We start from the raw sequence: 22,601 nt of genomic DNA, 5'->3' as shown, positions 1-22,601 counted from the left end.
TTTTCCCAAGTGTTTTTGTTTGTTGGTTGACTGTTTTCTTGGTTCTTGGTTTTGGTTTCAGAGCTTTTTACTTTATGTTTCTTTGAGAAATCTCTTATGTATAATGTGTACTTCTATTTTCTTTGTATTAGGGGGCTTTCAATTATTCTCAATTTCAGTATTTTTATACTCACTGTTGCAACGTTTCAAAGCCTTGTTCTTTATACAGCAATTCTTGCTTCATTTGTGAGAGTTCTCTCTTCAGCTTTTTAACCTTTGTGAGAAATCAATGCAAATAAGAATGTTTGTAAATACTTAGCAACACTGTTTTAAGAGATAGTCCATCAGTAAACCATCAAACACACAGACACAGCCATTAGTTTAACATTTACTCTACTGGTTTCCCCCTGACATAAATTCTGTGGAAGGCAGGTTAATTATGTTTAAATTATCAGTGATGTTCATTATCACCTATACTTACCCTCATCATCATATTTAGCAACATTAACGCAAGCTGGCATCATGACTGTCTCCATTTTGTGATAAACAGCCAGGAAGGAGGGGGAGTCAGACCTTGAAACCCCGGTTTCTATAACTCCAATACTGCATGCTCCTCCTTCCCTCCTTCACTGCGCTCCAGGACCGCCGGCCACCCCTCTGTTTCTCGAATGTATCAGGCAATACCTGCTCTGCTTCTGCAACATGCTGTTCCCCCATGGCCGGAAGATTCCCCCTCAGAATCTTCCAGAGGGGACTCCTGTCACTCAGGTCTCAGCTCACACGTCCCCTTTTGGAACAGGACTTCTCTAACCACCCCGACCCATGCCATTACTGTTTTATTTAGTTCCTAGTATTTCTCAAGAGCTGAAATTTTCTGTGTGTTTGTTTACTGTCTGCCCCCCATGGGAAAGTAGGCTGCATCACACCAGCCGTATCCCAAACTTATAGAAGACTACCGGGCACTGTGAGGAATAAAAATGACAAGGACAAGGACTGCCGATCAATAAACATCTGCTGTCATTCTGATAAAAAAAAAAAATGTATATATATATATATATATATATATATATATATATATATATATATACACATACACACACACACACACATATTTTTTTCCTGCTGCCAAATACATTCTTGGTGATGACAATGCTAAAATGTGATAGGTCAAAAAACCAGCAGAGGCCTGCTTTAGTCACAAACTAAAGGTCTTCACACGGGTGTCAGAAATTTACTTCTATATTATAGCCATAAGTTGGAAGCACATTCTGTTATACAGTATTTCAACATGCTTTTGAACTTTTATTTCCTATTTAGTCTATCCCTTCCACAAATATTTACTGACTTTCCACCACGCGTCTGTCAGTTCCTGGGTCTGAAGTGTGAGTAAAGCAGACAAGATCTTTGGCCTCATGGATCCTACAGAACAATGGGGGAGCCAGATGTTGAGCAAATAATCATCCAACGAAATAAATCTTACCAATTACCATGGGGGATATAAAGGAAAGGTTCGGGACACTTTAGGATAAAAAAGGGGACGGGACCTGATTTAGTGTGAGGAGCTGGATAAAGCGTGTCTGTGGAAATGATGCTTAAGCAGAGCGGGTCAGTGGGGCTTCATTTGGTAAAGGGGGTCCTCAAAAGGCAGAGCCTGTGGACAAAGCCTAAACCACGGGAGGAGGAAACTCGTCAAATCTCTGGGATTTGGGGGTGCGTGGTGGCTCAGTTGGTTGAGCATCTGCCTTCGGCTCAGGTCATGATCTCGGGGTCCTGGGATGGAGTCCAGTGTGGGGCTCCCTCCTCAGCGGGGAGTCTGCTTTTCCCTCTCCCTCTGCCCCCTACTCGTACTCTCTCTCTCTTTCAAATAGATAAACAAAATCCTAAAAAAAAAAAAAAAATCTCTAGGCTTTGGAGCATGCTGCCATTTGCTGGATTTACAGAGGTGGCGTGCAGCAGGAGATGAGACTGGAAAAAGGCCTTATATAGAGTTTTGAAGCCATGAGGAAGATTTCTAAATCTTATCTTAAGAACAAGGACAACTGGGGAGGAATTTTAAGGCATGATCTGCTTTATGATTTTTAAAAACCACTGTGATGACTCTGTTGATTGGACCAGAGGGGCCAAAAGGGGCCATTCCACCTGCACTGTGGGCTGGCCTACAGGCAATGGATGGAGAGTGGAGCCCAGAGGAAGAATATATTTGGGAGGCAGAATCAACAGGATTTGGTGAGGGCTCAAGGCACAGGGTGAGGGAGAAGATGTGTCAAAGATCACTGCCAGGATTTTGCCAGGTGGGGGCCAGGTGGGGCCGGAAAGGTGCCTCCCTGGAGAGTGGGACCAGATTTGGGGGTAAGATCGAGGGTGTTCTTTGTGACATTTAACTTTCTGATGCTTAGGAAACTTCAAAGGCCATTGGAATATGGAGGCTTGACGTTCAGAAGTGTCTGGACCAGAGATACGAAAATGAGAGTCACTGACGTAAAGATAATATTTTAAATGCATGAGAATAAATGAGATCACCTAGAGAGAGTGTATACTGAAAACAGAAGAGAGTCCAGGAACATGCCTCGGGCACCTTCATCATTCAGAAGTCTACCAGAGGAAGGGACAAAACACACTGCAAAGCAGCGGCAAGAGAAGTCGGAGGGAAAACAGGGCATCTTGGAAAATGACAGAAAAAAAGTCGAGAGGGCGAGTAGGCACTATGTAGAATACAGTGACAAGGACAAGAGCTGTGGAATGCTCATGCTCGCATACCTAAGCACAGTACTTTGGGTAGTATAGCTATTCAATCACTTATCTGTTGATAAATTATCTGTTGAGCTTATCTCAATGTTTAACAGTTTGTGTCCTAAGGCACTTATATTTGATGAGGGAAAAGAAAACACAAATACTGATGTTGCAAGGCCCTGTCTGTAACTACAAAGACAGGTATAAACGATGCTACTGGAATCTAAAGGGGGACAGGAGCGCTTCTGGCTGGCCTCACGGAGGAGGAGCTATGTGAGCTGGACTGTGAAAGTGCTTTAATATTCACGAAGAGCAGTGAGCTCCTTCACAGTGGATCATAAAGACATTTCAGTGGTAGCATTCGATTATTATCATGTCAAAGGAGCCATCAGTAATCAATAGCTCATTCCACACATACTTCTGCTGACAGCACCTCTAAAGAGCTGTTTACCAAAGACTGTTAACATTTTTATTTTAAAACAACAACCACCACAGTTAATCCAAAAATCAATAGCAACTCAAACAGCTGGCCTGAAGACTGTCTTTACCTCTGAAAACACAGTTGATAGAAACAATGGCGATACTGAACCCACTTAGAACCACCAAATTAATACAATTAGCATATCTCACTGACATAAAATAGCATTCTACTTAAAAATCATTTGGACTATGATGACACATGGATTTAGATTTTTTTCAAAAATTATCATTTAAAATCTAAAATTAACTTTCGAACTTTCAGTCTCTTGTCTGTTGAAGTGATGGGAGTGAGATTTTATTGTGCATTGAGTGACAATGATGAAGGAGGCTAACCTGCGCTGGCTTTCATTCCACATTATTTATTTAACCTAGCACTGGCCGTAAGCTACTGTTCCCATCTTGGGGAGTCTTCCTAGTGGATTACCTGAATGATCCTTAGCTCCAACTATCAATGTTGCACTTTACATTGCTAACCATGAAAAAGTCTGATTTCTAATAGAATGACGAGTGAAAACAGGTATTATTTCCAATCAAACATCATTTCTGATCATATTCGGCTTCAAGAATATGGTCTGAACTAGTTCCACAACCTTTCTTCCCGGAGAACCACGTGACATCGTTACCTAGTAGAGGATCACTGTTTCTACTCTTCCATTCTCCACCCCAGCCTCAGATGTAGCACACAGAACATAAAAACCAACATCCTTAGATCACAGCTAAAGGATTATGCTAACGCGGACTTGCAAATTTCGCACAATGTAGACTCGACCAGGAAGCAATAATGACAGCGAAAATTCACGAGGACTTTATGTATTCCTGGCATTGTGCTAAATATAAATGCCTTATTTTCAATCCTCGCAACTACCCTATAGATAGTTTTCATTCTTATTTTATAGGTGAGGCATCTCAACCCGAAAAAGAATAAGAAAGTAATGTGCTGAAGCTTACACTGCTACCAAGCAGTGGGGAACAATCCAGAAACCAGGAGAAGCTTTTTAAAACTATAATGATAAAAGTTTTAGTTATTAATGGCATGATAGTACAAACACGTGAGATCAGAGACAAACCAGAATTTTGGAAAATGACCCAAATAAAATCTATGGCCCTTATTTACCTTAGAAACTTCATTATTCTTCTAGCCCACCCAAAGTGAACACATGAATAGCCCCACAAGCCCTAGAGTCTATGCTTTTTGTCTCTTACATACTCAACTTTCCGCCAGAGCCAACCATCTAATTCTATAGACTTACATCTAAGGAATCAAATCTCACAACCCAGAGTATCAAATTGGAGGCAAGAGACCCATGGCTTTTGCACATTTCCCACTTTCTGTACTGACTACACCAAAGCAACTGACATTTTAAATTGATTTTAAAGTTATTTCTGAAAACCAGGAAGATGTTGTGATTAAATGTGATGAGTATGACTGGAAATCACGGAGCTTCTTCCCGTTTCCAACAATCCTATCGTAATGCTTCATTTTAAAAGAAGGAGAAAGAAGACGACAATAAAAGAAAAGTAAATTCCAGAAATCTGTAGACCGTGGAAGGATCACAAGACAGGCAGGTTTCAGAAGCTTGCCCTAAAAGTGAACTGTGCAACAGTAAAGCTATAATGAGCAAAATGGCATTTTACTAATGACTACCTTCCCTTTTCACCATTTTCTCTACTGTCTTCCCCAGAGCTCCTTCAGCAAGCCAATGAAGGGCAACTGTCAGCTTGCTTCTTCTAGGAATCTTTCCTTTCACCACCACTTCCACCTCCCTGAAAATCCTTCACCACCCTGCCTCATCTCAAAAGTCACCTTTAAAGAAATTGAGAAATCAGCTCCAGATAGATAAGGGATCAATAACAAAACATTTTTTTTTTGACTTTACTAAAGAATAGAGGAAAACAGAACCCCACATGCTGTTGGAACCATTTGTGATGACTAATAAATGGATTCTGTCATCAGAAACAAGATGACTGAATACAATGTATATATATATTTTTAAAACTCAAACTTTAACAACAATAAGAAGAAAATTAAGCAAAAGCCACCGGAAAAAAATTATAAGAAATATTCATGAAATATACTAGCTGAAGATACACATAATAAAAATACAGAAGGTCAATGCTAGATCCCCACAAGTAATTAAAAAATAAGCCAATAAGTTGCCATATGACCCAGCAATTCCACTTACCCAAGAAAAATGAAAACATATGTCCACATAATCACTTGTGCAGGAATGTTCATATTATTCACAGTAGCCAAGAAGCAGAAGTAATCCAAATAAACACCAAACACTAATGAGTGAAGAGATGAACTGTGGTATGTCTGTACAATGTAACATCATTCCACAGTAAAAAGGAAGTCCTGATACCTGCTACCATATGGATGAACCTTGAAAACACTGTGCTAAGTGTAAGAAGCCAATCACAAAGACCACATATTATAGGATTCCATTTATACAAAATGTCCACAATGGTCAAATCTAGAGACTGAAAATAAATTAGTTTTTGCTTGGGGCTTGTGGGCTGAGAGACGTGTGGGGAATGGGTAGGAACTGCTAATGAGTACAGAGTTTCTTTTGGGGGAGACAAAAATATTCTAAAATTAGATCGTGATCACGAGTATACAACTATGAGTACACTGAAACCCAGTGATTGTACATTTTAAATATAGGTAAATTGTATGGTATAGGAATTATTTCTCAATAAAGCTGTTAAATAAAAAGAAATAAATAAACCAGCAAATGGAAATAGAAAAGGTAGACCATCACATATGTACATGCATACACAGAGAAAAGAAATCACCTCCTAACAAAGATAACACTGAAAACCCTGGTACCATTATATATCGATTAAACTAGCAGAAAATAAATACAAATCATTAGAACTTGGTCAAGTGGCTGCCTCTTTCAGATTAACATCCCCAGTCTTTCCCGTGGTCTACAAGGCTCGCATGTTCCGTCTTCACGCCATTGCCTGGATCAATACTCTCACCTCTTCTCCCACCAGTGAAGATCCCAGACCTTCTCTGACATCAGGATCTTCACATCGACCCACCTAACTTAACTTCTTCACCACCTCTGCCAGCTGTTCCTTTTCAAGACTTTCCTTGAACAACGCCAGGGTTAGGGGAACCGAACCCCTGCACAGTCGAAAGTCAGCATTTAACTTCTGACTCCCCCCCAAATAGCCTACTGTTGACTGGAGGCCTTCCAAATACCGTGAACAGTCAATCAGCAGCTGTTCTGTATAGGTATTCTACAGCTGTGTTTTTACAGTAAAGTAAGCTAGAGAAAAGAAACTGTTACTTAGAAAATCATAAGGTAGAGAAAATACATTTACGGTACTGTACTATATTTATCAAAAACACCCCCCAAAACAACCAATGTATACGTGAACCTGGGTAGTTCAAGCCCGTGGTGCTCAAGGGTCAACTGTAAATGGAGGCATACAATCAGTAGACTTTCAAGGCTAGCTTCTTTTCCTTACCATATTGCTCTTAAAATTGATCCATTTCGTGAGTATCAGTAGCTTGTTTTCATGGATAAACCACAATTTATTGATCCATGCATTCACAGATAGACATTTAGGTGATTTCCAGGCTTGGGCTAGTAAGCATAAGGATCCTGTGAGTATCTCCACTCAAGTCTTTTTTTTTCCCCAAAGATTTTATTTATTTGAGAGAAAAAGAGAAAGAGCACAAGCAGGGGGAGTGGCAGAGGGAGAAAGAGACTCCCCACTGAGCCGGGAGCCAGATGTGGGGCTTGATCCCAGGATCCCAGGATCATGACTCGAGCTGAAGGCAGATACCCAACTGACTGAGCCACCCAGGCTCCCCCTACACTCAAGTCTTTATGTGGGGGTATATATATATGCTTTCATTTCTTTGGGTACATACCTACAAGTAGGACTGCTGGGTAGCAGTTTAAGTGTATGTTTAACTTGATAAGAAACCACTAAGCGGTTTTCCAAAGTGGTTGTACTACTTGGCATTCTGCAGGAATGTGTGAGGGTTCCATCTTCCAATGACCCCACCCCCCCCAGCACTGTTTTAGCAGCATCTCATAAATTTTTACCTATTTCCATTTTCATTTAGTTCAAAATGTTAAAAAATATTATCTGCTTACTTCTCTGACCAATGAATTATTAGGAAATAGACTAATAACTTCCAAGTATTTGGAAGTTTTTCCAGATAGGTCTGTTTTTGAGGTTTTGTTAAATTCCACTATAATCACGCTCCATTTGATTTCAGTCCCCTTAAAGGTACTGAGACTTCTGTTCATTGCTTCGAGTAAGTTCTCCTTGGGGAAACATGCCTACATTTGGAAATAATATTATTTTGCTGTTTTTAGATGGTGTGTTCTACAAATGTTCATTAGATCAGGTTCGTTGATGATATTGTTCAAAACTTCAACAACTGTGCTGATTTTCTGTCTGAATATTCCATTAATTATTGAGAGGACTCGTGATCTATCCAACTCTGTGACTCTGTCATTGTCCTTTCAGTTTTATTGGTCTCTCTTCAGGTATGAGGAGCTCTGGTTCTGTGTGTATACACCATCAGGGTTATGTGCATACATCTTTATGTTCTGTGATGAACTGACTTATTCGTTAGTATAAAACCCCTGGTAAAAATATCCTTGTTCTAAAGTTCACTTTGATATTACTACGGCAACTGCAACTTTCTTTGCATTTGTATTTTCATGGTAGACCTTCTGGATCTTCACATTTCAAATAGCTCTGTGGCAGCCATCATAAAGTTGGGTCTTAGTTCAACCATTCTGATAATTTCTGCCTTTTAACTGGAGCATGTACACGATTTATATTTGGTGTAATTATTGGTATAGTTGGGTTTAAATTTACTGTCTTTATATTTGTCTTCCTCACATATATTCGTTTTCTGTCTCCCTCTCGTCCTGCCTCCTTTTGGATTAGCTACATTTTTTATGATTCCATTTTATCTCCATTATTTAGTAATACCTCTAATATCTCTATATTTTCTCAGCGGTTTCTCAGGGCAGAGATCAGTAAATGACAGCTTGTGGGTCAAAGACACCTTGCGGCCAAATTTTTTATGGCTCATGAGTTAAGAGTGGTTTTCATGTTTTTAATAATTTTCAAAAAAACTGAAAAGAAAAATCTATGGCACAGACTGTTTTCCACAGTGGTTGCACCATTTTCCATCCCCACCAGCAATGCATAAGAGTTCCAATTTCTCCATAACCTCACCAATACTTGTTATTTTCCCCTTTAAAAACAAAAACAAAAACTTCCTAATGGGTATGAGGTGATATCTCATTGTGGCTTTGATTTGCATTTCCCTAATGACTAGTGATGTCTGTCATCTCTTCATAAGCTTATGGGACATGTGCATATCTTCTTTGGAGAAATGTCTGTTAAAGTGCCTTGCGCATTTTTGAAGTGGGTTGTTTTTTGCCTTCAATTTTGAAAGATATTTTCACTAGGTATAGCCATCTAGGTTGACATTTTTTTGTTCGGTACTCTTAAGATCTCAGTCCACTGCCTTGTAGATTGCAGTTTCTGATGAGAAGTCTGTTGTAACAATCTTTGTTCCACTGTATGTAATTGTCTAATTTCTATGGCTGCTTTAAGATTTTTTTTTTAATCACTGATTTTCAGCAATTTAATTATGATATGCCTTGGTGTGATCTCTGCTTTTAGTCTGCTCTGGAGTGTCCTGTCCTCCTGCACCTATGGATTTAGAGTTTTAATTTCTTCAAATACTTTTTGTGATGTCTTCCTCCTTGCTCTTTTGTGGGGACTCTACCATATATATTAGATCATTTAATACTTTGCTAGAGGACACTGATGCACTATTAAATTTTTCTCGGGCTTTCTTCATCTGTGTAATTCATTTTGGACAGTTTCTATTCCTATGTCTTCAAATTCACTGATCTTCTTATTCAGCATATAGGTTGTTCTCAACCAGTGTATTTTAAATTTCTGATATTATATATTTAATCTGTAAAACTTCCATTTTGATCTTTTTTATATCTTTCTCTCCTCATCATGTTTGTCTGCTAATTAAATAATAGCTGTCACTTCTTGTTTTTGTTACCAGTCGTATTTTCTTGCTTCTTTGAATGCTTGGCAATTTTTAACAGCTTTATTGATGTATAGCTGGTATATAATAAAATGAGTATGCTTTAACTATACAATTTGATAAGTGCTGACATATGTATATACCCACAAAACCACCAACATAATCAAGATAAAGAATATACCCATCATTCCCCTGAAAGCTTCCTCATGCCCGTTGGAGATCCCTTCCTTCTGCCTCTCCTCCCTACTCTCTTTCCTGAACACGCATGGAAATTTTTTACTAGATGTTGGCCATTGTGAATTTTACATCGTTGGTGCTGAATTTTGATGCATTCTTTTAAAGAGTGCTGGACCTTCCTCTAGCCCACAGTTAAATTGTTTTAAATAAATGTGATCCATTCAAGCTTTGTTCATAATTTTGCTTACAGCAGTTCCAGAGCAGCCTTTAGCCTTAGACTAACATGGTCCCACTACTGAGGTCTCTCTACTGCCCCATAACTTATGAGGTCTCTCCATTCTGGCTCGTAGATGGAAATGATTCCTAGTCCTATGAGCTCTGAGAATTGTTTATCCTACTGCTTTCTTTCCTCTTCCTTGTCATATTTTATACCATGTTTACTCAGCCAAAAATTTGAGGAGATTGCATTAGTAATCTCCAGAGCTTTCTCTTGTTCCCTCTCTTTCTGTAGCTCCCTCCTCTCCAGGATTCCCACAAATTACAGACACTTCCACTTCACTGAACTTTATTCTTCTGACTCTTCAGTTCAGGCACACAAGTAGACTATGTTCGAGTCCTTCTCCCTGCACTGGAGATGGTGTGATCTCGCAGCTTAACTCCTCTGCTTCCCTTTGGTAAGAGATTACAGTGTTCAACTGCCTGTTACCCAATGTCTGAAAGCAGTTGTTTTATAGATTTTGTCCTATTCTTTAATTGTCTGCTGTTGGAAGACAATTCCTATAGCAGATAACCCTTCCTGGACTGCAACAAGCCATTTCAAGCTTTTAAAAAGATATTTGTGTGATTCCGATAGCCTGCATTTTAGGCAAAATCTCTCCTTGTTGGACCTATTTCAACAGTCTGCCTATTTTTTTCTCTAAAGGCACAACATCTAAATCTGGGATCCAACTGGGGACTTCGTCGATGGCAGTTTCTACAGCGCCGAAACGTTCCTCCTGCTGCTGGCACTTAAGGTTCGCTATCCAGACTGCATCACCCTGATCTGGAGCAACCATGAAAGCCGCCGGATCACCCAGGTCTATGGCTTCTACGACGAGTGTCTGAGTAAATATGGCTCAGTAACCATGTGGCGCTACTGCACTGAGATCTTTGATTACCTCAGCCTGTCGGCCATCATTGATGGCAAGATCTTCTGCATGCATGGGGGTCTCTCCCCATCTATCTACACCTTGCATCAGATCCGGACGATTGATGGAAAGCAAGAGGTGCCCCATGATGGGCCCATGTGTGACGTGCTCTGGTCTTACCATGAAGACACAACAGGCTGGGGCGTGAGCCCCCATGAAGCTGGCTACCTGTTCAGCAGTGACACAGTGGCCCAGTTCAATGCGGCCAACGACAGTGATATGATCTGCCGTGCCCACCAACTGGTGATGGAACGTTACCAGTGGCACTTCAATGAGACTGCTCACTGTGTGGTCGGCACCCAACTATTGCTACCGCTGTGGGAATATGGCAACCATCTTGGAGCTGGATGAGCATCTCCAGAAAGATTTCATCATCTTCGAGGCTGCTCCCTAAGAGACCCAGGGCATCCCCTCTAAGAAGCCGATTACTTCCTGTGATCCCTCCAGCTCCTGCCCCATCCGGGCTTTCTGGCCCTTGGACCACTGTGACTCTGCCCTCTCCTCCAGACGGTGGCTGGGCATCGGGGGACTGTCTCAGCTCTGCTCTCCCCTCCAGAGAGGGCACTACAAGGGTAAGGACTTTCTCTGGAGAGGCTCAGAGCCTCAGCTCCATACTCCTCTCCTTTCTCCCTACTTGTACCATAGAGTTTCCAATAATTTTTTGGATTTCTTTTTTCCTTTTTTTTTTTTTTTGTTTGTTTTTAGATAAAAAATTTTGAGAGGAAAAAAAGAAAAATCCCAATAAAAGGAGAAAAATGGGGGGAAAAAACGGATATGCCATTCCAGATCTTGAAGGAGCTCTCTCAGATTCTGGTTCTCTGACAAAGTAGAAGCTGATAGTACTGTGTTTACCACCCTCAACTCTAGAAATGAATGTGCACACGAAAATGCTGAAGATTACAAAATACATACAATATAGCTATTTTTTTTCACTACTTCATTGTTATGGCCTCACAAGACCGATTCTTTCAAAATTTAATGCGAACACTATAAGTCAATGAATTTGTTGTGTATGTATCAAGGAAAAGTATCAGAATATAAGTATTGGTTTGAATGTACTCATTATAATATCTTTATCACATATAGTTCCACAAAGCTTAATTCCCATGGCCTTTCAAAAATGAGAGAAAGAGTTTTTTACACTTTACAGAATCATTTAAAATTGATCATTTGAGGGACGCCTGGGTGGCTCAGTTGGTTAAGTATCTGCCTTCAGCTCAGGTCATGATCCCAGGGTCCTGGGACTGAGTCCTGCATTGGGCTCCTTGCTCAGCGGGAAGCCTGCTTCTCCCTCTGCCTCTGCCGGCTGCTCCCCCTAATTGTGCTCTCTCTGTCTCTTTCTCTCTGACAAATAAATAAAATCTTTAAAAAATAAAATAAAATTGATCATTTGTGAATTCCTATTTTCCTGTCTGCTTTAGACTGTATATTTTCCCAAAAGAAGTTAATTGCATTTAATTTTATAAATTGCCATCAGCATTATGGATATAAGGACATTTATGAATGAAGATGGAGAAGACTGAAAATCATGGCCAGAGAAACTGATATGGTAATTTATCTAGGCAAGGAGAAACTAAACATCTCCTCCCCGACAACACAGTGTCAATGAAGGATTTCTTTTCAAGTACATATTATTTAGCTTGCAGGATGGTCCCCTTCGAAATTAGAAAAGGAGACCAAAATCATTAGAGAGAAAGAAAGAAAGAAAATATTATGAAATCAAAATAAATGTGATTAAGTGTTACAGAGTCACTTTACTCGGGGTCTGAATATGGTTTTTAAAAAAAGCACTTCTGTACCATGAATTTTAATTATTTCAAGTTACTAGCACATCATAATGGAGACAACCCTAGTTCTTGCACTAAATAGAGTCCTTCTCTCCTTTTCTCTTTCAGTCTTGCTCTCTCTCTCTCTTTTTAAGCGAGTATGAATCAAGTCAAACCATTCTTCATTTCACTCAAGATTCAGGAAGACCGGTGTACTACTTCATAACCCAATACCAACTACAATAGAAATTCATTTCTGAACATCCTAAAGGAATAAGAGCTTATCTAATACACAGTTTGGTGCTGCGGGTTAGTACTGCTCTATCTCCTTCGGCATGCCGAAATCAGGTAAGTCACAGATGGACGAACTTAGGACATATGCTAAGTTTCAAATGTAGTGTGAGTATAAGGACACCTCTCATGTCAAGTCAAGAGACAAGCCTTCATGGCAGCCATTTACATTCTCAGAAGGCACAGTTCTTTTCATTTGAAGCACACTGCTAGGATTTTTGTGTTAGTTACATCATTGGTTAAAGTGTCATAATTTGATGTGCACATAAGTTAACTCTATTCACTGTGACAAACTAAACCATAATTGAACCGCCATTCCTTTAAATCTATGCACAGGACTGCAAATAGGTGAGATTACAGTTGACTTTTCCAAGTCTCTCACCATTGCTAAAAATAATTCAAAGTAAATTCATATTAACAATGTGTGAGTAAATATATTTGAGAACAAAGATAGTACATTGTTATTAATAGCAGTGCTCACCAACCAGCCATGTACTTGGAGTAGAGTACAAATAATTTAACCAAAGGGGCCTTATTATTTTTCTTTTTCTTTTTTTTTTTTTTTACAAAATTAAAAGTTGGATCACAGCATAGGTTATGGTGCTCAATAAATTTCTCAAATGCATTTGTATTTCTAAGGATTTTCTTTTATACTTTCAACATTTTATTTCACTTTTGTAAACAATAGTAATAATTTAAAATTCACCAACTATTTTCTCCACCAAATCTCACCTGTATGTAATTTGGAGTGTAAATTTTTTTTTAAATTTTTATGTTTAAATTTTATTTTATAATTATTATTACGTTGAGTTCCACGTAGTTAACATACAGTGTTGTATTACTTCCAGGTGTACATATAGTGATCCAACAGTTCCATATACTACTCAGCGCTCATCAAGATAGGTGGATTCTTAATCCCCGTTCACCTATTTCACCCCTCCCCACAATGACCTCCCCTCCAGTAACCTTCAGTTTGTTCTCTGTAGTTAAGACTCAGTTTTATTGTCTCCTTTTTTTCTTTGTTTCTTTCTTAAATTCCACCTATAAGTGAAATATGGTATTTGTCTTTGTCTGAATGGCTCATTTTGCTTAGCATAATGCCTTCTAGATCCATCCATGTTGTTCAAATGGCAAGATTTGTGCATTTTAATGGCTAAATAATATTCCATTACACACACACACACACACACACACACACACATCTTCTTTTATAAGCATTTCTCTTTTTTTTTAATTTATTTATTTATGTGACAGAGAGACAGCCAGCGAGAGAGGGAACACAACAGGCGAGTGAGAGAGGAAGAAGCAGGCTCCCAGCAGAGGAGCCTGATGTGGGACTCGATCCCAGAACGCCGGGATCACACCCTGAGCTGAAGGCAGACGCTTTAACGACTGCGCTACCCAGGCGCCCCCATCTTCTTTATCCATTCATTATTGATGGCTACTTGGGCTGCTTCCATAGATTAGCTATTGTAAATAGTGCTGCAGTAAAATAGGGGTACATATATCTCTTCAAATTATTGTTTTCATACTCTTTGGCTATATACCGAGTAGTGTAATTCCTGGGTTGTAGGGTAGATATTCATTCATTCATTCATTCATTCATTCATTCATTTATAGCTTTGAGGCCTCTTTTCATAAAAAGCTGGCATGCATATACATAAACAACCTAAAATTCACCACATATTTACTTCAGTTTTTAGCTTGACCTTCTGGTAAGTCTTTAGATTCACTGATTTTGGCTGCTATGTAAGGAGACCCTCCCTTGTCTGGGTGATTTAAAGGCATAGTTCATTGATGAGCATCTCTTATTTTTCCTTTATTGGCAGTAGGGCTTACGCTTAGTATCAATGCTGCTTCTCATTTTGCCATTTTGGATTCAAACCCACCTCTGTCCTAGCCGCCGCTGAAAGCAGACTTTGGGAGACAGTGAAAAACTTACTTTACTGGAGGCTCCATATGTTTCATGGCTTGCAAAACATCACAGCCTGCAAGTCCTGCAGCGGCAAAGGTCAGTCCAACTGCTACCACTGCACTGGCCAGGGCTCTGGCTCAGCTCCCCGGCCTCCGCCGAGCGCGCGGTTCATTCCAGCCCAAGGGCCGCAGCCGCCGATTCCACACCTCTACCAGGCAGCGAGGCGGCCACCACCAGCAGGCACAGAACCTATTTTTCATCTTTTGAGGAGCCTCATACTGTCTTTCCCAGCGGCTGCTCCAGTTTGCATGCCCACCACACGGTCGCCAACATTGGTTTCTCGAGTTTTTGATTTCCGCCATTCTGACAGGTGTGAGGTGCTATCTCACTGTCGTCTGATTTGCATTTCCCTGACGATCAGTGATGCTGAGCATCTTTTCATATATCTGTTGGCCATCTGCATGTCTTTGGAGAAATGTTTGTTCATGTCTTCTGCCCATTTTTAAATTGGTTTGGTTTTTAGTGTTGAGTTGTAGAAGTTCTTTTTTTTTTTTAAGATTTATTTATTTCAGAGAGAGAGAGAGATTATGCATGCATGTAAGGGAGAAGGAGAGGAGAAGCAGACTCCCCGCTAGCATGGGGCCCGACGTGGGGCTTGATCTCATGACCCCGAGGTTACGACCTGAGTCAAAATCAAGAGCGGGATGCTCAACCGAGCTACCCAGGCACCGGGAGTTGTATAAGTTCTTTATATATTTTGGACTAACTCTTTATCAGATATGTCATTTGTAAATATCTTCTCCCATTCAGTAGGTTGTCTTTTAGTTTCATTTGCTGTTTCCTTTGCTGTGCAGAAGCTTTTCATTTTGAAGAAGTCCCAATGTTCATTTTTGCTTTTGTTTCCCTTGCCCCAGGAGACATATCTAAAAAAAAGTTACTATGGCTGATGTCATAGAGGTTACTGCTTATGTTCTCTTCTAGGGTTTTTATGGTTTCAAGTCTCACATCCATATCTAATTCATTTTGAGTTTATTTTTGTGTATGCTGTAAGAAAGTGGTCCAGTTTTCCCGACATCGCTTGTTGAAGAGACTGTCTTTTTCCCTTTGCATATTCTTGCCTCGTTTGTTGTAGATTAATTGATCACATAATTGTGGGTTTATTTCTGAGCTTTCTATTCTGTTCCATTGATCCATGTGCCTATTTTTGTGCCAGTATCATACTGTTTTGATTACTACAACTTTGTAATATAACTTGAAGTCTGGAATTGTGACTGAATTGAATTAAATGTGTAGATTGCTTTGGGTAGGACAGACATTTTAACGATATTTGTTCTTCCAGTCTATGCACGTGGAATGTCTTTCCATTTCTTTGTTTCATCTTCAATTTATTTCATCAATGTTTTATAGTTTTCAGAATACAGGTCTTTCACCTATTTGGTTAAGTTTATTCCCAGGTATTTTATTTTTTTGGGTGCAATGGTAAATGGGGTTGATTCCTTAATTTCTCTTTCTACTGCTTCATTATTAGTGTACAGAAATGCAATAGATTTCTGTATATTGATTTTGTATCCTGAGACCTCATTGATTTCCCTTATGAGTTCTAGCAGTTTCTTGGTGAAGTCTTTAGGGTTTTCTATATGTAGTATTACGTGATCTGCAAATAGTGAAAGTCTGACTTCTTCCTCAGCAGTTGGATGACTTTTATTTCTGTTTGTTGTCTAATTGTTATGGCTGGGACTTCCAGTACTATGGTGAATAAAAGTGATGAGAATAGACACTCATGTCTTGTTCCTGACCTTAGGTGAAAGCTCTCAGTTTTTCACCATTAAGTATGATGTCAGGTGTGGGTTTTCCATATATAGCCTTTCTTGTGTTGAGGTATGTTTCCTCTAAACCCACTTTGTTGAGAGTTTTTATCATGAATGTTTGTATGGAGTATGAATTTTATAAATATCAGCTGAATTTAAGTTTTAGTTTGTATGAGAATTCCACTCCCTTCCCTACCCCAAGAAGGCTATGGTCTAAGTATCTATTATGAATAAATGAAATAGGTTTTTCCCCAATTTACTGAGAAATAATGGACTTCACTGTAAAAATAATAAATTTTACAGTAAAAAGTTTTTACATTCCTCTTCCTAAGAAATATTTTCTCATGCAATTAAATACCACCTCTAAAAGTTATGAGTATGTTAATAAAAAGCATTAGCATATTTATTTTACCATTTCAAAAATGAGAAATAAGCTGCCAAGAAGTACTATTATCCCATTTGACCAAGGGGGAAAAGAAAACCCAATTATCACCAATACCTATGATCACACTATAAAACAGATGTTTTAGACAGATGAATACCTAGTTCCTCAAGCTAGCTCTAACTCAGTAAAACAAATGACAGACATCTACTAATACTGTTATATCAAAATAATGAAAATGAAGTTAGATTTGGCTACGCCTGAAAAATTGTTAAAGACCAAAAACGCAGGTAGGTACTCGAGACACCAAAGCAATGAAGAGTTATTATTTCTGGGCATTAATTTATGAAAAGGACTAGACAACACAGGGATTTCAACAGGGTAGGCAAGCCAAGAAAGGCCAGATTATCAAAATCTATGAGATTCTGCCAAGTTACCCATCCACTTCCTAATGGCTGAGGCATTCTAAAAGCGTGACCTGGCCAAAATGGGCACCACCAGCACAGCAAACACACCATCTGTGCCAGTATTCAAACCATGACGACAGCAACATAGCCCACGAGGGCCAATTTGCTATGGGCGCGCTTTTAAAAAGGTTGGAGAGGATGTGAAGAAAGGGGATCCCTCCTACATTGTTGGTGGGAATGAAAGTTGGTACAGCCACTCTGGAAAACAGTGTGGAGGTCCCTTAAAAAGTTAAAAATTGAGCTACCCTATGACTCAGCCATTGCACTACTGGGTATTTACCCCAAAGATACAGACATAGTGAAGAGAAGGGCCATATGCAGCCCAATGTTCATAGCAGCATTGTCCACAATAGCTAAATCATGGAAGGAGCCGAGATGCCCTTCAACAGATGACTGGATTAAGAAGTTGTGGTCCATATATACAATGGAATATTACTCAGCTATCAAAAAGAATGATTTCTCGGGGCGCCTGGGTGGCACAGCGGTTAAGCGTCTGCCTTCGGCTCAGGGCATGATCCTGGCGTTATGGGATCGAGCCCCACGTCAGGCTCTTCCGCTATGAGCCTGCTTCTTCCTCTCCCACTCCCCCTGCTTGTGTTCCCTCTCTCACTGGCTGTCTCTATCTCTGTCGAATAAATAAAATCTTTAAAAAAAAAAAAAAAGAATGATTTCTCAACATTTGCTGCAACATGGACGGCACTGGAGGAGATAATGCTAAGTGAAATAAGTCAAGCAGAGAAAGACAATTATCATACGATTTCTCTCATCTATGGAACATAAGAACTAGGAAGATCCGTAGGGGAAGAAAGGGATAAAGAAAGGGGGGTAGTCAGAAGGGGGAATGAAGCATGAGAGACTGTGGACTATGAGAAACAAACTGAGGGCTTCAGAGGGGAGGGGGGTGGGGGAATGGGATAGACCGGTGATGGGTAGTAAGGAGGGCATGTATTGCATGGTGCACTGGGTGTTGTACGCAACTAATGAATCATCGAACTTTACATCAAAAAAAAAAAAAAAAAAGGCATTTACCCTGATGGGAAGTGCTAAATAAGCACCTACTCACTAGTGAAAGAGATGAAGAGAGTGTCACTTCTGATCTTCCGTGACAGCTAGCTCTGAATGTCTTATAACCTCCTCTGGAAGGAAGCACCTTCTTGCGGTCTCACAGTGATGAAATATATAGATGAAATACAGGCTTCTGATAGTAAGAGTACATCAAACCTGGTGTAAAACAAGCTTTATCTAAGAGATTCTGCTGCATTAGGAGACAGGTCCAGGGAATGTGACCACTGGGATCTCCTGGGATCCCCCAACTGGAACGGGGCTTCATTTCCTTCTAAATGTTTATCTGCAGGAGATACCTTATATGCTTCTGTTTTTAAATCTCTTCTTTAGTTTTCATCTTTCCTAGAAGGAAAAATAGAAGGCTCTTCCTATTGTGGTTATTCCATTTACAACGTGTTTTACAAAGATAAGAACTGTGAAAAACTGTTAAAATTTCAAAGGGCAATAATAATACGGAATAATGTCCCGAGAAGTGCATAGTTCCAGTTAGTACTAAAGTTTACGAAGAGTTAAGTTTTAACAAAATATCCTCATTTCCTTTTTTTAAATCACAGATATATACAGACTGAGGTACAACAACAAGGCATCCGACAAGCTGTCCCATGATATTCTCAAGAAGTGTACAGAGAAATGCGGGTGGACTGACAGAGTAATTGTATCAGTGATACACTGGAAGGATATTCCCGGTAGAATGACGCAGAACATTTCTAATAATGTTTTCACAAATTAAACCAAGAAATCCAAACTGAAGAGAGGTTTAGCTTCCAAAAGTACAAACTTTTCTCATGCTCTTCCTCTGAGAACAAACAGAGAAGTTGGGAGAAAGAAAACAAAACAAAACGTCTATAGGAAGACACTGGAGAACTACTACGGCAGCAAGAACTTGTGTTAAAAACCCAAAAGGTAAGGAAAGCCCATAGTCAGGATCCAGACTTGGTGTTGTTTTTCCTTTGGAGGCATTTGAGGGTACAACAGAGAAGCTGACAAGTTGGGAGAACACAGTGACTGAAGCCAGAGGTACAGGGAGAGAGCTAGCTACTGGCAGTCCCACAGAGCTGAGAGGTTCAGGGGAGAGATTTGGAGTTTGGCTTCCATCGAGCAGGAAGAGCTCTCATAAAATATCCCCAAAGTTCAGGTGGGATTTTGAAGACCTCTGCCCTAAGAGAAAGGGTGAAGTGGAAAGAGACCTACTCTTTGAAAAGGAATGAAGCCCAGATTTCAGATAGCTTGAACCATGACCAAATTACAATTACCTGCCCCTGGCCTTACTGCCCATAAGAAGCAACACTAAATCCTCTCTGAAGGATGACAAGATCATCCCACACTTCAAATTATCCTTATACTTCTTCATACATAATGTGTGGCTCTTAATAAAAAGTAAGCAGCTATAAGAAGCTTGACCAAATAGTGACCAAAAGTCACGAGGAAAAAAAAACCAGACCAAATCAAAGAATCCAACAAGTAGGAAGTCTAGACACTGCATTAGTAAAGACATGGAATTTAAAAGTGACTGATTATTTTGTTCAAAAAATTACATATCCATGTGCAGAATTTGGGCAAGTAAGTAGAGATAAAAAATAATCCAATAGAAATTTTAGAACTGAGAAATACACAGTGGGGAACTGAGCTGAAATCAGTTAAAAAAAAAAAAAGAAAATTCTCTACTGTTTAAAAATTAATACCCTTACATGAGAAATCATGAAGAGTTAGAAAATATTTTGAACTAATAGTAAAAATACAAAATTCAAAACCCGTGGGATGAAGGCTAAAGCTGTGTAGAAAGTCGTGTAGGCTTTAAGGGCAGTTATCAGGAAGTCAGAGCCCCGAAGCTCTCTGTCAGCCTCTGCTAACATTGAAGTGTGTCTGTTCTCTGACACGGCGATTCTATTCCTGGTTTCATAACAAACAAAAATGTGTGCCAATGGGCACCAAAAGATATGTACCACAGAAATGTATATTAAGACATATACTTTAATGACTAGAAATTGGAAGAACCTCTAATGTACATCAACAGTAGAAGAGAGAAAGAATTGATGGTACACACACAAAAGTGGAATGCTTGCTGCAGTAAAGGCTAACGTGGATGAATCTCGAAGTGTGGTTCAAAAGAAGCCATGAAATAATACATACGGCAGCATTCCAGTTTTACAAAATTCAAAGGAGTAGGAAATTCACCCACAGTGTTGCTGAGGCCAGTGTTACCTTTAGGGAAAAGGGCTGTGACGATGCAGGGTCTCAGTGGGGGCCTCTGGAGTCACGGTAAGAATCTATTTCATGATCGAGATACTGGCTGCACGAATGTAGTTGCTTGACAAACAGTCTTTACAACTCCAAGAATCAAGGATAAGGAAGCTCTAGTCTTAGCAGCAGTGTGGTCCAAAAGAGTTAGGGTAAAGATCAGGAAACTATCCATGAGGAAGTGTGAAGAACTAGTAAAGTTTCACCCTAGAGACGGAGTGACTTGGGAACACGATTTGTGGGCGCCTGTTAAGTACCAGGCTGTCCAGTGGGAAAGCAACGACACCGAACCCTAGAAGACACATTTTAGCATGATATGGAAGTTCCCGAGATTCGAACTTTGATTTAATACACTAAATATATTGGGAATATTGTAAAGGTCATATTAGTATTATATTAAATAAGCATATTGAACATACAAGGCATATATAATACACTTGACCTACTGCAGATAATACAAGTGCTGGGACATGGAACACGTGCCTCTATAATGAGGACACTGTCGGTCACTGAACATGTGGTCACAAAGGTAGGACGGCCACCCTCTGTGGGAAAAAGTGGAGGAGGTTCCTGCACCGAATGGAGAGGACAGGTGATCACAGAAGCCCCTTCCATCACCTTCAGATCCTATGCACATGTTAAACGGAGAACCACAATTAAAAAAAAAAAAAAAAATCTTACCCTTAATCGTGTAGTGGAGATCTCCGCTTTTAAAATATCGGGATCATATTTAGTACTGGATGAAGATCCTGAGAATACTTTTCGGAGAGAAAAAAGGAAAAAAAAGGTAACTTTTACAAGTTGCATAACTAGTTCTCGGCTTGGAATTTACAAACTCTAAAAACAAGATTTACATGCTTCTGTGGATACTTACTTTAGAATTCCTTTATTGTCATTCATCAGACACCTAAATATAAAAAGTAATCTTCAAACCTTTATCATTTTTTTAATAAAAACTCAAGAAAGAGGAATGTCATAAAGACCGTGGAGCTTACTCTTCTCTGGATTTCATGCCTACGTATAAACTCTTGGAGGATCTGACAGCACACGCAGCTTGGCAGGGCTGTGCTGCCCAGAAACTTATAACTTAAGTGGAACTTCTGAGCCCATCCAAACTGCTTCTTTACTCCAGGTGATCAGTTTCTGAGACGTGAGAGGGTGATCAACAGAAACTTCACTCCAGCCAACAGCTCCAGCTCCTCCCGCTAAGATATTGTACAAGAGTAGCAAAGGGGGCCAAAGTATTTGCCTTGATCTGAACGGGTAGAAATTAACTCATAAATAAATAAAAGGCAATCAGGCAGAGGAAGGAGCAAAAACCAGAAGGGATTCATCATCCACAAATGAGGGGGGTGGGGACTTCTGCCTGGAATGGAGTCGGAGGGTTTTGCTGAGAAGTCTGTGGGGTGCCCTCACCCCTCTCATGGCTTCAGGGGACTCTTTCTGCCTAGGAAGGAGCAGGATTCAAGATGAAACTCCACCGAAACCCAAGTGGCCTTCTCTGAGCTACACTTCGGTCCCCATTTCCAGAGTCTGAGCAGTCACGCTGTACTTACAGCTCGTGTGCGAACTTGACTTTTCCTTGTAGGCATCGCTTAATCGTACGTATTCATCGAGGGCCAGAGCCAGTCTTTGCTCCTTCACGTGGTACAGCTCCTTCTGCGTCCTGAGAGCCTCCTGAGCCACCGAGAGATAGTCCTGGAGCATCTTCTCCTGCTCTCCCCTCCACTGTTTTCGTGGGTCTTCAATCTGTGTGGTTTCTGAAAATACATTAGGTGGCTTCATTTTTAGAATTTATTGATTTTTGGGGGATGATTAAAACTTAAAAAAAAAAAGTTGCTAGCTTTAATTCTTATCTCCTCTAAACAGTTCATTAGTATTTATGAAGTGACCTCTCCAGAAATGTTACAGCTTTTGCTTGATTTTACCTCGTGGTTCACCACACCATCCGCCCCCTTTCAGATCCTTGTTAACACCTATCCTCACTGTGAAGCCATCGTACACAAAGTTGCCAAAGGAAGCTTCCTTAGCTGGGATCTGGCCATTCATCTCAAGAATTCT

General features: G+C 39.9%; 1 protein-coding gene and 2 pseudogenes across 3 annotated transcripts in view; 1 reads left to right on the top strand and 2 right to left on the bottom strand.

Moving 5' to 3' along the window:
- Nucleotides 1-22,601, bottom strand: part of WWC2 (WW and C2 domain containing 2) — a 200,383-nt gene that overhangs the window by 68,984 nt on the left and 108,798 nt on the right. For all 3 annotated transcript variants that reach the window (XM_045785842.2, XM_045785844.2, XM_045785843.2), the window contains exons 3-5: nt 22,097-22,300; nt 21,222-21,298; nt 174-253 (exon numbers count right to left, since the gene is read on the bottom strand). In XM_045785842.2, the coding sequence (XP_045641798.2) occupies nt 174-253; nt 21,222-21,298; nt 22,097-22,300 (361 nt within the window). The remainder of the gene's footprint in view (nt 1-173; nt 254-21,221; nt 21,299-22,096; nt 22,301-22,601) is intronic.
- LOC123784540 (serine/threonine-protein phosphatase 4 catalytic subunit pseudogene) lies at nt 10,366-11,002 on the top strand (annotated as a pseudogene).
- On the bottom strand, nt 11,322-21,214 carry LOC148107653 (mitochondrial import inner membrane translocase subunit TIM14 pseudogene; annotated as a pseudogene).

Source organism: Ursus americanus, chromosome 27, assembly GCF_024610735.1.
Source record: "Ursus americanus isolate L20-20 chromosome 27, mUrsAme1.1.p, whole genome shotgun sequence".
NCBI lineage: Eukaryota > Metazoa > Chordata > Mammalia > Carnivora > Ursidae > Ursus > Ursus americanus.
The sequence above is the reverse complement of the archived record's forward strand: the minus strand, read 5'-3'. Positions and strand labels throughout refer to the sequence as shown.